The sequence below is a fragment of the Giraffa tippelskirchi genome, chromosome 4, assembly GCF_054371585.1.
Source record: "Giraffa tippelskirchi isolate mGirTip1 chromosome 4, T2T-mGirTip1v1.2.pri, whole genome shotgun sequence".
NCBI classification, from domain to species: domain Eukaryota; kingdom Metazoa; phylum Chordata; class Mammalia; order Artiodactyla; family Giraffidae; genus Giraffa; species Giraffa tippelskirchi.
The window spans coordinates 90619977-90638394 of NC_137278.1; the positions used below are offsets into that span (position 1 = coordinate 90619977).

Sequence of the window (18418 nt, forward strand, 5' to 3'; positions counted from 1 at the left end):
ATGTCTCCATATGAGTTTTAGGATCAGCTTTTTTATTTCTGCTGAAAATGTCATTGGAATTTTGATATTAATTGCATTTAATAGGTAGTTTGCTTTAGGGTTTAATGCCATCCTAATGATATTGTCTTCCAATCCATGAACACAGAATGTCTTTTGATTTATTTAGATCTTTAATATCTTTCAGCAATGTTTTATAGTTGTCAGTGTACAAGTGTTATAAGTTATTTTTCTTCCAGTTTGATTGAGAGATAATTGACATATCTGTTTAAGTTTGAGTACAGCATAATGATTTGTCTTTTATTTGTTGTTCTTCAGTCACTAAGTCATGTCTGACTTTTTGTTATCCCGTGGACTGCAACAGGCCAGGCTCCTCTGTCCTCCACTGTCTCCTGAAGTCTGCTCATATTCCTATCCATTGAGTCGGTGATTCTGTCTAACCATCTCATCCTCTGCTGTCCTCTTCTCTTGCCTTCAGTCTTTCCCAACATCAGGGTCTTTTCCAGTGAGTCAGCTCTGCACATCAGCACCAGTCCTTCCAATGAATATTCAGGTTTCCTTTGGATTGAGTGGTTTGATCTCCTTGCAGTCCAAGGGACTCTCAAGAGTCTTCTCCAACACTACAGTTCAAAAGCATCAATTCTTTGGCACTCAGCCTTCTTTATAGCCCAGTTCTCACATCCATACATGACTACTGGAAAAACCATAGCTTTGACTAGACGGACCTTTGTAGGCAAAGTGATGGCTCTGTTTTATAATACACTGTCTAGGTTTATCATAGCTTTTCTTCCAAGGAACAAGTGTCTTTTAATTTCATGTCTACAGTCACCATCCGCAGTGATTTTGGAGCCAAGAAAACAAAATCTCTCACCGTTTCCACTTTTTCCCCTTCTATTTGCCATGAAGTAATGAAATCAGATGCCATGACCGTAGTTTTTTGAATGTTGAGTTTTAACCCAGCTTTTTAACTCTCCTCTTTCACCTTCATCAAGAGGCCCTTTAATTCCTCTTCTCTTTCTGCCATTAGGTGTTCTCATCTGCGTATCTGAGGTTGTTATTACTTCTGGCAATTTTGATTCCAGCTTCTGATTCATCCAGCCTGGCATTTCACATGATGTATACATCATGAAATGACTATCACAGTAAGTTTAGTGAACATCCATCATCTCATATAGATACAAAATTAAAGAAATAGAAAAAAATATTTTCCTTGTGATAAGAATTCTTATGCTTCCATATCTTGGCTATTGTAAATAATGCTTCAGTGAATGTGGTAGTGGATTTATCTCTTCAAATTAGTGTTTTTGTTTTCTTTTGAAAAATACCCATAAGTTAATTGTTGGGTCATGTGGTAGTTCTATTTTTAATTTTGTGGGGAACCTCCTTGTTTTCCATAATGGCTGCACCAATTTACATTCCCACCAATAGTGCGTGAGCATCCTGTTTTCTCTACATCCTTGTCAACATTTATTTGTTGTATTTTGCTAACTCATTCTGACATGTGTTAAATGATATCCCATTGTACTTATGCTTTTTATTTTACTGATGATTCGTGATGAGCATCTTTTCATGTGCTTCTTGGCCATCTGCATGTCTTCCTTGCAAAAAAGTCTATTCAGATTCTTTGCCTATTTTGAAAATCAGGTTTAGTTTTTTTATGTTGAGTTGTATGAGTTCTTTGTATATTTTGGGCACTAACCCCTTCTCCAATAAACTGCTTGCAGTTATCTTTTCCCATTCAATAGATGGCCTTTTCTTTTTCTTGATAGTTCCCTTTGCTGTGGAAAAGCTCTTTAGTTTGATGTAGTCCCATTTGTTTATTTTTGGTGTTCTTTCCCATGCCTGAGAAGATACATCCAGAAAAAAGTACTAAGACCAACGTCATATAGCTTACTGCCTATGTTTTCTTCAGGAAGTTTTGTCTGTTTTTTGGTTGTGGTTTCAGTTCCTACATCTGTCTTAAATCCATTTTGAATTTATTTTTGTACATGATATAGTTCAGTGATATTAAATACATACCACTTTATGCTCCACCCCTGGCAACCACTATTCTACTTTCCGTGTCTTAAGAATTTGACTACATAGTTGCCTCATGTAAGTGGAATACAGTATTTTTCCTTAAGTAGCAAGTTTATTTCCCTTAGCATTTCCTCAAGGATCATCAGTGTTGTACCATCTGACAGGATTGTCTTTTAAAAAAAAAAACTGAATAATACTGCAATGTATGTGTATACCACATTTTGTTTATTCATCCATCAGTAGATATTTGTGTTGCTTCTACTTTTAGACTGTTGTGAATAATGATGCTGTGAACACGAGTGTACAAATATCCATTCGAGATCCTCCTTTCAATTTTTGTGGATATATATCCAGAAGTGGAATGGTTCAGTTATATGGTAATTCTGTTTTTAACTATTTGAGGAACTACTACACTGTTTTCCACAGTAGCTGCACCATTTTACAGTCTCACTAACAAGACAGAATGGTTCCACTTTTTCCACATCTTTGCCAACACTTGTTGTTTTCTGTTTTTTTAATAGTGGCATCCTAATATGTATGAAGTGATATCTTACAGTTTTGCTTTGCATTTCTTTCATGATTACTGATATTGAACATTTTTTTTACAGGCTTCTTGACCATTCATATATCATCTTTGGAAAAATATCTGTCCAAATACTTTGCCCATTCTTGAATCATGTTATTTATTTTTTGGTCATTGAGTTGTAGTTGTTCTTTATATATTCTGAGTATTAACCTTTTATCAGATACATGATTTATAAATTTTTCTCCCAATCAGTGAGTTGCCTTTTCACCTTTTTTGATTGTTTCTTTGACGCACAGAAATTTTTAATATTGATGCAATGCCAATTATTGACTTTTACTTTTGCTTCCTATGCTTTTGAAATCATTACCAAGTCCAGTGCCATGAAGCTTTTCCCCTAATGTGTTCTTCCAAGAATTTTATGGTTTTAAGTCTTTAATTCATTTCGAGGTAATTTTTGTATATGCTATAAAGTAAGGTTCCAACTTCATTCTTTTTAAGAGTGTGTGGATAGCCAGTTTTCCCAGCACTATTTGTTAAGAAAATTACTCTTTTCCCATTGAGTGATCTTGGCCCCTTGTCAAGGGTCAGAGATCCTTTGATCGTAGATCATTTGACCATATGGCACAAAGGTTTATTTCTGTCTGTTCTAGTCAATTGATTTACTTGTCTTTATGCCAATATTTCACTGTTGTATTACTGTTTTGAAATCTGGAAGTGTGGATCCTCCAACTTTGTTGTTCTTTTCCAAAATTGTCTTGGTTCTTCAGTGTTTCTTATCACTTTTAGTGATTTCTTACAGTTTCCAATTTTTTTCATTGGTATATGATTTCTTTGAGTTGAGGTTTTCTGGGGTTTTTTTTGCTAATTTAGCAGCCATGTAACTAACAAATATGCTTAAGCCACTATCTCAATCTATCACTGTCAGAAATGAAGTTAGTATCTATTGACTCCATTATAGGAAGAATTAAGAAGTTGGTTATGCTTGCCCTACTTCTCCCCACATACACACACTTCCCCCAACGTACCAATATTTATTTTGTGAATTTTATGTTTATTCTGAAAGTGTTACTCCTGTATTGATTAGCTTTATTTTCAAGAAGCATAACATTTTTCTTCCATATTGTAAGCAAAATCACTATGTTTTTTAAAAGCATCAGTATTTGTCACAAGTCTTTTCAATATAACTGAGTTTATTAATTTAAATAATTTTATTCTTTGGATAGATTTTTCAATAGTTTTTTCAGAAGTGAGCATCTCTTCAGTTTAACAAATTTGAGATTATCATTCTGTCACCTTTGTATAGGAATAACAACTTGTTTGGCTATAAAACTTTTAAACAGTTTTTTAGAATATTTATTGATTTATTTGGCTGTCTCAGATCTTAGTTGCAGCACACGGATCTTCATTGTAGTGTGGGATCTTTCATTGCGGCACATGGACTCTAGATGCGGCGCTCAGGCTCAGTTGCTATGTGGCATATGGGATCTTAGTTCCCTCCCAGAAATCGAACCCACCTTCCTTGCATTGCAAGGCAGATTCTTAACCGCTGGACCACCAGGGAAGTCCCAGTAATAATCTTTAATTCAAAACTCAGTTAATTTTGTTCCCCCCTTTCTGGGTGCATATGTGTAATATATCTGTACCCGGGGCAACCATGATATTTTTTTCCCTATGTTGGATCTTGGATTGTTGTCAGGTTTTTAAAATTCGTTTTCTTACTTTCCCAGGGTATGTCTCATTGTTGGGTCAAAAAGTAAAATTTACATACCTTACAATTCATTCTTTTTTTTAATTAATTATGTTTTTATCTCTGCTGGGTCTTCGTTGCTGCACGGGCTTTTCTCTAGTTGTGGCGAGTTGGGAGTTACTCTCTAGTTGCCGTGCATGGGCTTCTCTCTTTGATAGCTTCACTTGTTGTGGAACACAGGCTCTCGGGTTCATGGGTTTCAGTAGATGCAGCACATGGGCTCAGTATTTGTAACTCCTGGGCTCTAGAGCACAAGATTCTGTAATTATGGTGCACAGGCTTAGGTGCCCTGAGGCCGGGGGGGGGGTCTTCCTGGACCAGGGATTGAACCAGTGTCCCTGCATTGACAGGCGGACTCTTCACCACTGAGCCACCAGGGAAGCCCTACAATTCATTCTTTTAAAGTGCAACCATCACCACTAATTCCAGAACTTTCTTCTCATGCCAAAAAGAAACTCCATGCCCATTAACAGTCATCTCCTAGCCTCCCCTTAATTTTGTCAAGGTTCATTTTGTAGCATGAGTCAGTTGTTGTTTATTACGGCCGAACAGTATTTCATGTGCATGTACAACATGTTTATTCATGAGTTGTTGGACGTTTGGATTGTTTCTGCTCTTTTGGCCATTATGAAAAATGCTGCAGTGAACATTAATGTACAAATTTTTGTGTCAACATGTTTCCTCAGTTTTCTTAGGTGTATATATACCTAGGAGTAGAATTGCTAAATCATGTAGTAACTCTGTTTAAGCTTTTGAGTTAACTGCCAAAGTGTTTTCAAAAGTGGCTGCTTCATTTTATATTCCCACCTAGATAATATTCCAGTTTTTCTACATCTTCATCAATACTTGTTTTCTGTCGTTTGATAATAGCCATCTTATGGATGTGAAGAGTTATGTCACTGTGATTTTAATTTGCATTTCCCTAACAGCTACTGATATTGAGCATTTTTTCATATGCCTGATGGCCATTTGTATATCTTCTTTAGAGAAATATCTATGCAGATCCTTTGCCTATTTTAAAATTGAGTTATTTGTCATTTTATTACTGTTTCTTTGCTATTCTGAATACAAGTCCCTTATGTTTTCCAAACATGTCCTTACATTCTGTGACTTGCTTTTCACTTTCTTGATGATATTATTTGTGGTACAAAAGTTTCAATTTTGACAAAAACATTCAATTTATCTGTTATTTCTTTTGTTCCTTATTCTTTTTGTGTAATATCTAAAACTGTTATCTAACCCATGGTTATAAAATATTTACTCTTTTTTGTTTCTTCTAAAAGTTTCATAATTTTAGTTCTTACTTTTACTTTGATGAACCTTTTTAAGTTAATTTTTGTATGTGGTGTTGAGGTAGTACAATTTCATTCTTTGGCCTGTAGATATCCAATTGTCTTAGTACCATTTGTTGCAAAGACTATTCTTTTCTCCATTGAATTGTCTGGGCACCCTTGGCAAAAACCAATTGATCATAAAGGGAAAAAGATTTTTTTAATTTTTTTAATGATAAAAAAGTTATAAATGTAAGGGTTTATTTCTGGACACTAAACCTATGTCAATCTTTATTCCACTACAACACTGTCTAATTAGTGTGAATCCTCCAACTTTGTTTTTTCCTTTTCAATCTTATTATTTTTAGGTCATAGGAATTTTAAGATCAGCTTGTCAGTTTCTGCCCAAAAGAAAAAACTAGACAACTTGAATCTTGGGGAGGGATTGCATTGCAACTGTAGAAGAATTTAGGGAATATTGTTACTCTGATGATATTAAATCTTCTAATCCATGAACATGGGATGTCTTTCTACTTACTTAGGTCATCTTGAATTTCTTTCAATGATGTTTATAATTTCCACTTCTTTGTAGTTTGGCACTTCTTTTGTTAAAAGTATATTGAGTATTTTATTCTTTATTTTTTTTAATACCAACATTACTAGTGTTCTGAAGTTCATTTTAGGACTCTTCCTTGTTAGTGTACACTAACAAGTATAACAAGTGAAGAACTGACTCCTTGGAAAAGACCCTGATGCTGGGAAAGGTTGAAGGCAGGAGGAGAAGGGGATGACAGAGGATGAGATGGTTGGATGGCATCACCAACTCAACGGACATGAGTTTGAGCAAGTTCCGGGAGTTGGTGATGGACAGGGAAGCCTGGCGTGTTGCAGTCCATGGGGTCGCACAGAGTTGAACATGACTGAGCAACTGAACTGAACTGTACAGGAATCTACTGATTTTTTCATATTTATCTTGGTAACTGCAACTTTGTTGAACTTGTTTATAAGTTTGAGTATGTTTGAGTTTGTGTGTGTTCATTGGTGTTTTCTATCTAAAATATTGTGTCATCTGCAAATAGAGATTGTTTTCCTTCTTTCTTTTTTTTGTTGCCTAGTTGCCCTTGCTAGAACTTCCAGTACTATCTTGAATAGAAGTGGTAAGAATGAGTATCCTTGTCTTATCCCTGATTTTAGGGTGAAATCTTTCTGGTCATTAAGGATGATGTTTACTCTGAGATTTTTATAAATGCTCTTTGTCAGATTGAGGAAGTTCTCTTCTATTCCTATTTTGTTTGGTGTTTTTTAAATTTTTTTTATTTTTTTACTTTTTGGCCACACTATAGAGCATGCCTGATCTTAGTTCCCCAGCTAGTCTAATCTGTACCTCCTGCAGTAAAAGGGTAGAGTCTTAACCACTGGACCACCAGAGAAGTCCCTGTTGAGTGTTTTTATTATGGAAGGGTTTCAGGTTTTGCCATATGCTTTTTCTATGTATAAGAAATAATATATGTTTTCTTTATTAATATTGTGTATCACATTGACTGATAATTATATATGAAACCAACCTTGCCTTCCCTAGATAAATCCCTTTTGGTTTTGATGTATAATTCCTCTTCTGTGTTGCTGGATTCAGTTTCCTAGTATTTTGTTGAAGATTTTCCTTCTATATTGATAAGGGGTACTGGTCTGTAGTTTTATTATATCTTAGCCTTTTTTTCTCAAGGTAATACAATTCATCCTCATAGGATGATTTGGGAAGTGATCCTTCTTGTTTTTTTTTCTTTTTAGCTGTGCTGGGTCTTCAGTGCTGCCCAGGGTTTTCTCTAGTTGTGACAAGCAGGAGCTACTCTCTAGTTGCAGTACGTGAGCTTCTCATTGCAGTAGCTTCTCTTGTTGCAGGGCCAAGCCCTAGAGTGTGTGTCCTTCAGTAGTTGGGGCATGTGGGCTCAGGAGTTTTGGTTCCCGGGCTCTAGAACACAGGCTCAATAGTTGTGACACACAGGCTTAGGAGCTCCACAACATGTAGGATGTTCCTGGCTCAGGAATCAAACCTGTGTCTCCTGCATTAGCAGGCAGATTCTTTATCACTGAGTCACCAGGGAAGCCCTCTTGTTTTGAAGTAGTTGTTTTTTTAAGTTTGTGAGTGCTTATTGTTAATTCTATTTTAAATGGTGTTTTTAGAATTTACCAGTGAAATATAGGCTTGGGCTTTTCTTTGGTGTATGTTTTCTGATTACTGACTCAGTCTCTTTCCTTATTATAGTTCTGTTCATACGTCCTGTTTTTGCTTGAGTCAGTTTTGGTAGGTTATTTTTCTAAGAAATTGTTTCATCGAGGTTATCTGATTTGTTGACATATAATTGTTCATAATGTTGCCTTATGATCCCTTTTAATCTCTGTGTGATTGATAGTAACACCCCCTGGTTCATTCTTTTTTTTTTTTTAGGGTTTAAGAACTCTTTTATTCTTGAATCCACACTTTAAAAAGTTTCATCTGATACTTTGTTAGCTTCATGTTTTTTCTTGCACATAGTTGATATTATAGCCTATATAAAATTTTGATGTTAGAACATCATCTTTGCATATATAATGATTTACCTTTTCCTTTTTTTTCCCCTTGGTGAGTTTAGCTAAAATTCGTCCATTTTTTGGACCTTTTCAAAGAACAAACTTTTGATTTCTTTTCTCTTTTTTTTTGATTTTCTGATTCATACATTTTCACTTTAATCTACATAATTTCCTTCATTTTGCCTGCTTTGGATTTTATTTGCTCTTCTTTTTCTGGTTTCTTAAGGTTGAAGATGAGGTTATAGATTTGAAATCTTGCTTCTTTTAATATATACATTTAGAGGTACAAATTTCTGTAAGCTCTGCCTTCACTGCATCCCATATAAGTTTGGTTATGTTTTGCTTTCGTTTTCATTCATCTTAAAGTATTTTCTAACTTGTGATTTTGTCTTTGAACATTGGCAGTTAAGAGTGTGTTGTTTAATTTCTATTATTTCTGAAATTTCAGAGTTCCTTATTGATTTCTAATTTCATTCCATTGTGGTCAGAGAACATATTAGTACTGTGTATGATATGTAAATGTATTGTGACTATTTTGACCTAGCATATGGTCTCTTCTGGAGAACATTACATGCGCCCTCAAGAAGAATGTGTATTCTGCTTCCGTTGGTTGGAGTATTATGTATATGTCTCTAGATCTACTTGATTTATAGTGTTATTCAAGCCTTCAATTTCCTTATTGGTCGGTCAAATTTATCTATCCATTTTGAAAGTGTTATATTGCAGTCTCTAGCTATTACTGTTGAATTGTCTTTGTCTCCCTGTATTTCTGTTACTTTTGCTTTATGTATTCTGGATATTAATTTTTTTCTGGTACCAAGTAACTCTGTGTCCCTTGTACATTCAGATTTACTTTTAATTTCAGCAAAAACTTTTAAAAATTGTATCCTAGAATTTTTTTCCTTTCCTCTCAACCTGTTTTCTGTCTTACAAGTGAGTGTTGGGGCCAGTGCCACATATATAATCCTCTCCTTGCATTCTAATTATTTTCATTCCCTTCACCTTTTTCCCTACATTTCAGGAGACCTTTTTAAACTGTACTCTGCACCACTGGCTAAATTTTATTTTTTTTTAATCAACTTTTGGTTTTATTTTGCACAAATTAATTCTGCAATGATATAATGACATAATTACCATCTTCAGTTTTTTCCTTTGATGCCTGGCATTGGTTTTCCAACATATGGCATATATCCATTAACTTTTTAATGAATCGTGTTAATTTTGTCAACAACCTGTTAACCTCTCCCTGTTTTCCCAGCTTATCTTGGATCTATTTCATTAATCCATGTTCTTTTTAAATTTTCTCTAAAGTGAAAATACAAATTATTTTTCTTTTATTTATTTATTTTTGGTTGCACTGGGTCTTTGTTGCTGGGCACCCACACTCTGTAGTTGTATTAAGTGGGAGTTTGCTCTATGTTGTGGTACACTGGCTTATTGTGGTGGCTTCTCTCATTGTGGAGCACAGTCTCTAGAAGCAGGGACTCAGTAGTTGTGAATTGTGGGCTGTAGAGCACATGGGCTCAGTAATTGCAGCACTCTGGTTTAGTTGCTCCACGGCATGTGGAATCTTCCCAGATCAGGGATCAAACCCATGTCCCCTGCGGCAGGCAGATTCTTATCCACTGTACCACAAGGGAAGTCCCCAGTTCTTTGTTGACTGAAATGGGTAAACCTTCTGGCAAAGTAAATTCTTTCCCCCCTTTTTTGTTCTTCCTTTCTTCCACTTTAATGCTATAGAATATTTTCATATTATCTTCTCTTTTTTTCAGATTACCTTTGTCTCTAAACAGTTCTGTGAAAACCATTTATTTGACCCCAAGTAATGTGGTTAAATTCTTTCTGACTGCCTTATTACCTGTTTACAAGATACTGAGTCCCCTTCCTAGGACATGAACCTGAAGGTTGATTGTATGTGGCTTGTATTTTTTTTTTTTTTTTGCCTTTCAGAGTTTGGGAAAGGCAGAAAGATAGTAATTGATTCTAGGACTCTGGACAGCTTCAGCAGGTGATATTTTTCTCTGCCATTATTTTGAAACATAAACTGATGGCCACTTTTCTAAGTGTGGAGGTGAGAAAAGTATCTGGTTCTATAGGACATGCCCTTGAGTTTTGCTGTTGTACTGCTCTAAAGTCAGCTGGTAGCTGCTTTCATAGCATTATTGTGTTTCGTGTGGGCAGTGATACAGCAGAGGCCTTATTTTTTTTCTGGCAAATTTTGGTAATGAAACTAAAGACTTAATTTTAGACTTAAGAGGTTATTTCCTATCCCTTTTTCTGATTTCTTCCTGGCCAAAGAGAGTATACAGTAAACCATTCTGGCTAGGACAGAAGAAGCGATTTTTTCACTGGGAACGTGTCTCCACTTGGGAGACATGTTCTTTGTCCTGGGCCGCTTATTATAATCAGTCCCTTTTCTGAGATACCAGTGGGATATTTTGAATTCAGGTGAGTCACCTTTTACCCTTCTGTATGATCCTTTGTGTAGGAAGAGCTTTGTGGTGGCTCCCTAAATTTATTCCCAAGTTGTTTCTTTAGACATCAATTCTGGAATTTTGTGGCATGAGTTGAGTCTATTCCCTAGATTCTGAATATTTTTTTCACTTTTTGATGGTTTTTGTTTGTATATTTCAGTTATGAAAGAGGTTCATTAAGCCTGTCTCTGTGCTATCATATTTTCCAAAATCCATTATCATGTGTTTTCTTAGGATTTTTTTTTTCCTCTCTCTCTTTCATATTCACTTTCTTCTTTTTCTATAGGCTCCTTCTTCTCAACTAAAACTGTGCTGATCATAGACTGTAGTGGAGGACTTGCCTGTCTTGATAGCTTTTGTTGATGCTTCAGCCGCTTTACATCTTTCTCTTCTCTTTAGTAACACCTATTTTTGTCAAAAAAGATATTATTTTATTACTTTTGAATATAAAAGTAAAGAGATAACTAAATATAAAGAGTTTAATACATAAAATATAAAGACCTTGGAAATCACCCATAATTCTCACCATCCTGAAATAGTCATGATTAACATTTTCATAAATTAACATTAACATAAATAAGCTTCCAGGTTTATATTTTATGTTGCACACACCTACTACTTACCCTGGATCTGCTTGATCAGCATTCTAATGAAACTAAATATCAAATGAAGAAACCTCCATGAGAGCATAAAATGAGACCTTTATTAATGTCCAATTAAATGTTTATCAGTGTTTCTTAACATTTTTATAAAACTGGCTGATTTCATATTAGTCTTCACAATCATTTTTGTATATGGAAAAAACAACGGTCCAAAAAAAATGAAATCATACTATGTATATTGTTTTGAAACGCTACACTTAATATATCATAGACATGTTTCTATGCCCATAAATAAAGATTTATTAGTCATTTTTAATAGCTTTATGAGTTCCATTGTATAAATACAATATTTAGTTAGTTAGTTTTAAGGGTTTTTTTTGCACTTTATCATAATTTGCACTTTGATGGGTAGTCTTGGTACATCTTTATGAATTTTTCTTTCCTAGAGATAACATTTCTAAACATAGAATTTCTGGGTTACCAAGTACGTACATGAAAAATATTTAATCCACACTACTAAATTATCCTCTTGAAATGTTGATTCAATACCTGCCAGTAGCATTCTTGTTAATATTTGCCATAGAGGCCACAAAAACGGTATCTATCCTGATCGGTATTTCTTTAATCACACCTATTGAGTTTTTATTTTCTTCTCTGTATTTCTTTTTTGAATTGCCTATCTTATCTTTAACCCAGGTGTCCTTAGATATGTTAATGCTTTTTTTCCCTGAGCATGTGTTTCCAGGACATGTACATGTGAGGGTTTAAGAGTCAATAGAAGGGAATAACTACAAGTGCCTGCTTGTTCTTCCCCTCTTCCTTTGATTACACCTGTTCTTTCTTTGGCTCACTCTCTGTGCCTGTCTTTGATGCGTCTGTGCAGGCTCTCCCCACGCTCTGTAATTCATGCTTCTTTCTTACTACAGTATCTTTGCACTCTGCCTGCTTCTGTGTTCTCTCTCTTTGCCTCTGTGCACCCACATTCTGTTCACTTGTGCTCTCTCGCACCCCACTTCATGCTCTTGTCTCACTGTCTCTGCTGTGTATCTCTTGTGAAAGCTGTTCCTTTCCTCCTCTCTCTCTTTCATGCTCTTGCTGCGCTTGTCTGCTCTCTCCCTCCCTGTGTTTTTCCTTTCTTTTCCCCTCTCTCACTGTCTGGTTGTACATTGGGGTCAAAGAAAAGGAATAGTTTACTACTGTCAGTACAAAAGAAGTCACATTCAGTTTTTGTTTATGAAGAAAAAGCTAAAGATGAATGATTTTTTTGTATTTTTGACCTCTCATTATTTCCAACTGACCATGTTACCAGCAGTTGGGCAAATGAACAACCTTAACTACCAAGGAGACATCCATGAGAGAATAAAATGATAGCTTTAGTAGTGTTTAAATGTTTACTGGTGTTCTTACATTTTTATAAAACAGGCTAATATCATATCACTCTTCACAGTCACACATATATGGAGAGAAAACAGTCAAAGGCAGTATCTTTGAACCCAAGGATAAATTTCATTATGTGTTAAGAGATAAAAAGCAAGCTATAACATACACATCTATTTATATAGCTGGAACAAAAATATTAGCAGGTTATTTTAAGATTGTGTGTTGATACATTTTTTCTTTTTAATTTTTCATGTTTTTTTTAAATAAGAATCAAGTATTTTCTAATATGAAACCATAAAAAAAATTTTGTGGCACTACCCAAAAAGTGATCTCAGCGAGACTGAGCAAACAAACAAAACATTACTTAAGAGCTGGAAAACAGAATTCTTAAGCTTCTTATTGTGTTATAGTTTCTGCCTAAAGTGCCTATTTGAATTCCAGTCTAGACACCATAAATCCTTTGAGAAGCAGAGTAAAAGAATAGAATTAGAAAAATACTATACACAGTTTTTATGCCAAAATAAAATAAAATTTTAACTTCAGCTGCCAAGGATCACATTAAATATACTCCTAGGTTCATGGCGTCTCTTTAAAAGCTTGATTCACACATCCCATCCTCATTCCTCTCCTCCTATATGCAACTGGCGTTATTATGTAAATATCTTTTCACTTAGAATCTGAGTTCTTAAAAAATATATTTTCTGTAGTTGTCATGTATTTCCAGCTCATGTAAAATGTATATCGTTATTTTTGTTATTTTCACTAAGCATTGTATTTTTAAGATGCATCTACATTACTATTCATACATATAATTCATGTTTATGATGATTGCACAGTCCTCCATTGAGTGCATCTACCAGTTTACCTTTCCCCGTAATTAACACCCAGGTTGTTGTCAATTCCCAACAATGCAAAACACCAGCGGTGCACATCCTTGTTCATATTGCCTTATGGACCTTGTAGGGCTATCATTGGCACATAAATCCAGAAGTAGAATTCTTGGATCATAAATTATATGTATACATAATTTTCTGCATTAGTACCAAATTAATTTCTAGTCTATATTTCTACCTGCAGTGCATGAAAATTCCTTTATTTTGATTTTTTGGTCAATAATTTATATTTTTGCCAGATTAGAAATACAAGTTTCTATACCATTGAAAGGTTAGGGGTTTTTTGGTCATTTTTAATTAAACATTACTTTTTGTGAGAATCTACCCTATCTACACTCTGTAATTTCCAAGGGAAGAAAGAGCCTGTCAGAGACTGCCAAAGTTACTGCTGTGCTTGCAACCAGAATGCATTCATATGTTCATCCAAACATAATTATAATATGGAATGTGACAAAAGTACAAGGATGGAATATTTTAATTGTTTTTTTATCAGATTGGGGTTTTTTGGTCATTTTTAATTAAACATTACTTTTTGTGAGAATCTACCCTATCTACACTCTGTAATTTCCAAGGGAAGAAAGAGCCTGTCAGAGACTGCCAAAGTTACTGCTGTGCTTGCAACCAGAATGCATTCATATGTTCATCCAAACATAATTATAATATGGAATGTGACAAAAGTACAAGGATGGAATATTTTAATTGTTTTTTTATCAGATTTTGATATGTAGCAGGTAAAATAGCAGTATTAACAGTGCTGATTTAAAATATCTATATAAAACTTTATTCTTAAAACACAGCATTCACAATTGTTCCAAATGCCTGTGGAATATTTACAAAGATTAACTGTACACTTTGGCAAAATGTTGATAAATCCCCAAACTAGATTACTAACTAAGCTTATATTCTCTAACCACAATACAGTAAGGTTGGTATTTAATGGCTATAAATTTTTTAAGGAAACATTTTAAAATATTCTAAACTTTTGGGCTATAGGATAAGTGAAAATTGAGAGTGTAGAATTTTTTTTCATTAATGAGAGTAAAAGCAATATCCAGATCTTACAGGATGTAACTAAACCTATATTTAGAGGAAAATATAGAGCCTTTAATATTTTAGTTGAGCAAATTCAACTAGGAAATAATTAAAGTAAGCATTCTAAAAATCAGTCCCCCAAATTGATCAATATAACCAAGATCTGGCTCTTAAAAAAAAAAAAAAAAGACCAAATCTTTAGTTATTGTGACCATAGGAAAAGGGTCAGTGTTAATAGGTTGGAAGAATATAACTCCAGTCAAAGATGTGGTTTTCTTAAAGATTACTATGTGCAACTTGAGGCTGATATATTTTAAAACCTAAATTAGATGGATGATTTTCTAAGAAAATATTCTAAGTAGATCATTAACAACAGAAATTTTAAAGACCTTCAGTAAATCTATAGACCTTCCCACCCCTAACTATGTGCCCTCCAGAAATTTTGTACAAATATATGTGCCCACCAAAATTATGAGGGAATGTTTCTTCATTCCTTTGCCAGGTTTGAGTAGTATCAGTCCTTTTAATATTTGTTAATCTGATGTGTGAAAAAACTCATTACTTTAAATTACATTTTTAAATACTAGATTTCAGAGGTTGCTTGTTACATTTCTTATTTTGAGAATTAACTTCCTATATACTTCACACATTTTTCTCTGAAGAATTTTTATTAATTGTTGAGCATTAATTATATGATATTAATGAAGAGAATGGTAACCCACTGCAGTATTCTTGCCTGGAAAATTCCATGGACAGAGGAGCCTAGTGGGCTACATACAGTCCAGAGGGTCACAAAGAATCAAACATGTCTGAGCATGCACTATCTAAAACCATCTAATGGTGTAACAGCATTGTTGTATACTCAACTCTATTTGTCACATGCTAAGAAAGGTCTCTCCACCCTCAAGATTATAAGAAAGTATTCTCCTTGGTTTTTTGTTGTTGTTGTTTTATCATGTTTAGGGTAGAAGACAATGTACTTAAATCCTTAATCAATGTGGAATTTATTTTGGTGTGTCTAGGTATAATTTTATTGCCTAATGTTTAGCTAATTGTCAGATTTTTAAAAAAGATAGTGATATTCACAAGTTAATTTATGAGAAAAATTAATATTTTTCAGCTGAGCTTTGATCAGTTGGACTTGGTAATTAATGGCCATGGTTCTTTTGAAATTTCTGCCCAAAGCAACTAAAATCCTATGTGATAAGGTAATCAAAATGAAGCAATCAGAAGAGGAAACTAATTCTGACTGAAATACGGAGTTTTATTTATTAAGCTTGAAGTTGGATCAGCGCATCCAAGTGAAAACGTCTAAAACCATAGATATATATGACCTCATGAGTGGAATAAAGATTTTAGAGCCATCCATGTAAAGGTGATCATAATCCTTATAAATATTAAAGCCAAGAGGAAAGATTTGAGAAAATGCAGAGAAGAAAAAAAGAGAGTGAGAGGACCACTTCCAGACCATAATTTTTGAGACTTATGTCATCTAGCTCTACCACCCTCTATAAAATTTTAATGATCATTTTCTAACCTTCTGGTTTTTCCCATATATTAATTGAGGACTTCAGCTCTTGGTCTTCTTTCTTTTCTACCCCAAACCCAACCATTATCTGGAGAACTTTACTATCCTGTTGGAGATTTTTTAACCTCAGTTCTGATGACAAGTACTGCTGTTACATTTTAACTATACAGTCTCATGGCCTTACTTTGAATTTTGGCATTATCCAGATTCATTACATCTCTGCAATCTTTATGCATTTTTGTATGAAAAGAAATTTTCTGAGGACCTTTCTGCAGGCACAATACGTTTTTAATTTAGGGGGCAGGATATTTTATAGTTACCATCTACCATACTTGCAGAAATAATTGACCAGTTCTGATTTTCTCATGGTGAATAATAGTTCTCACCTGAGTTCTGCTTAAGATTTAATCTTGCCTCAGCATTAAATCTATGCCAAAATGTTATTTTGAGCACACACACTTTGTGATTGTGTCATCTTTTACTGCTTAATAAGTTTTAGTATTGAATCTACAGTTGCCAGTTTGAGCTGCACATATCTAAAAACTTTTCACAAGAAAGACTGTCTTTGGGTACCATTGACTGTATTTCTGATTTTGACTCTGCTTTATCAATGTGTATCTCTAGTACTAAACTTCAGTAGTTATAAATGAATTAGCGTAAATCCATTATTCTGAAAGAAAAGTATCTCTCAGCAGGCACCTTGCTGGCAGGTCAACAGTAACAATCTTCATACATGAAGAATCGCCATATAAAGTCTTGTAAGAAAACATAGACTTTTCCCTACATTTGATACGTTTTCCTAAGCTCAGTTTCCACCTGAAAAACAATTATTTGAAAAGCTTTTTTTTCTGGGTCTATCTGGTGATGTGTCTGACCAATGAATATGGGAATGAATTTCACCTTGATTTTAATTAAGAAGTACAAAAAAAAAACCTGAAACATCTCTGAGATGGTGGCAATTCCTTTTTTCCCAGTTGTAATCAGGCATCAACAGGTGAGTTTACTCTCACAATAATAGAAATTAAAATAGAAGAAGCCAGCCAGTATGTATCTCCTTTCAACTCTGCAACAGAAAGCTTAAAAACCATGGTAGCTGGTAGTGTCAGTTGACTTGTAGTCACTTAAATCTTTCTGTGTAAGCCCAACTGCAGAGAACTGAGTGGGCTGATTCACCTCCAGGCCATGAGGGATGCTGAGATCACTGTAGGAGATGCCTAAGACTCTCCCTTGGACTAAGGAAAATGGGTTATTGTGGGTTACCAACAGCATCTGTAAATGAATTCAGCAAAAAATTACCTTCTATCCCATGTTGGGTCCTCAGCACAGGTTGTCAGACACAGTGCAGGGCTGTGAATTGTGATTGTTGTTTGAATCTGAGGAAGTCAACGTGGCATGACTGCATCATTCTAACAGTTTGCATTTAGCTCTAGCCATAGTGTGTATACAGTGCTACCATATGTACAATATCCAGTGCCCACATTTTTGTTAAAACTGTTACTATAAGATGAAAATGACACTCTTGGTACCTTCCTTTGTCCTTGTATCCCTGATTCAGTAACGGGAGATATAAGACCACCAAACATGAGCAGCATTTTTTCTCCAAATAAAGACTTCATAATCTTCTTGTATTTCAGTTTGCATACATGAATATACACATTTTATTGCTTTCTTGAGATGTTTCATACACCATAAAATTCACCTATTTTAAGTGTACCATTCAGTGGGTTTTAGTATATTCACAATTCTGTGCAACCATCATCCCAATTTAATTTTAAGGTGTTTTCAATACCTACCATAAACACCCTATACACATTAGCAGTCATTTCTTCCAACTTCCTGCCCCTGCCCTGGCAGTGTTACTAATCTGCTTTTTTATCTCTCTGGAGTTCTTTATTCTAAACATTTCATGTAAATGGACATAATATGTGATCTTTTGTGACTGGCTTCTTTCACTTAATATTTTCAATATTCATCTGTAGTGTAGCATGTATTCATTCCTTTGTATGATGAAATAATATTCCATTGTATGAATATCCATATTTTACTTAACTATTCATTAGTTAACGGACATTTAGATTTCTTCCACTGTGGGGCTACTATTAACAGAGCTGCTGTGAACATCCATATACAAGTTTTTATGTGGACATAGTTTATATTTCTTTGGGGCATATGCCTACAAGTGGATAGACACTGGATCATATGGTAAGTCTATATTTAACCATCTGAGGGACTACCGGATTGTTATGCAAAGTATTGTTACCATTTTTCATTCCAAGCATCAATATGTGAAGGTTCTCATCTCTCCACATCCTTGAAAACACTTGTTTTTGTCTGGCCTTTTGATTTGCACCATACAGTCCATGGGGTCGCTAAGAGTCGGA

The 18418-nt window shown here is 34.7% G+C and overlaps 1 protein-coding gene and 2 long non-coding RNA genes across 10 annotated transcripts in view; 2 read left to right on the forward strand and 1 right to left on the reverse strand.

Annotated features, from left to right (window-relative positions):
• Window positions 1–18418, forward strand: part of ALMS1 (ALMS1 centrosome and basal body associated protein) — a 196640-nt gene that overhangs the window by 161259 nt on the left and 16963 nt on the right. The window contains exon 17 of one of the 8 annotated variants that reach the window (XM_081483029.1): window positions 1025–1139. The exons of the other annotated variants lie outside the window; for them this stretch is intronic. Coding sequence (XP_081339155.1) covers window positions 1025–1126 — 102 coding nt within the window. The 3' untranslated portion in view covers window positions 1127–1139. The remainder of the gene's footprint in view (window positions 1–1024; window positions 1140–18418) is intronic. 8 annotated transcript variants of the gene reach the window in all.
• On the forward strand, window positions 10054–15508 carry LOC145503500 (uncharacterized). Its single transcript, XR_014051512.1, has 2 exons — window positions 10054–13748; window positions 13971–15508. It is a non-coding gene; the product is annotated as an uncharacterized LOC145503500 (long non-coding RNA).
• Window positions 12323–17665, reverse strand: LOC145503498 (uncharacterized). The gene is made up of 2 exons (XR_014051510.1): window positions 14024–17665; window positions 12323–13803 (listed from the first exon to the last, which is right to left on the reverse strand). It is a non-coding gene; the product is annotated as an uncharacterized LOC145503498 (long non-coding RNA).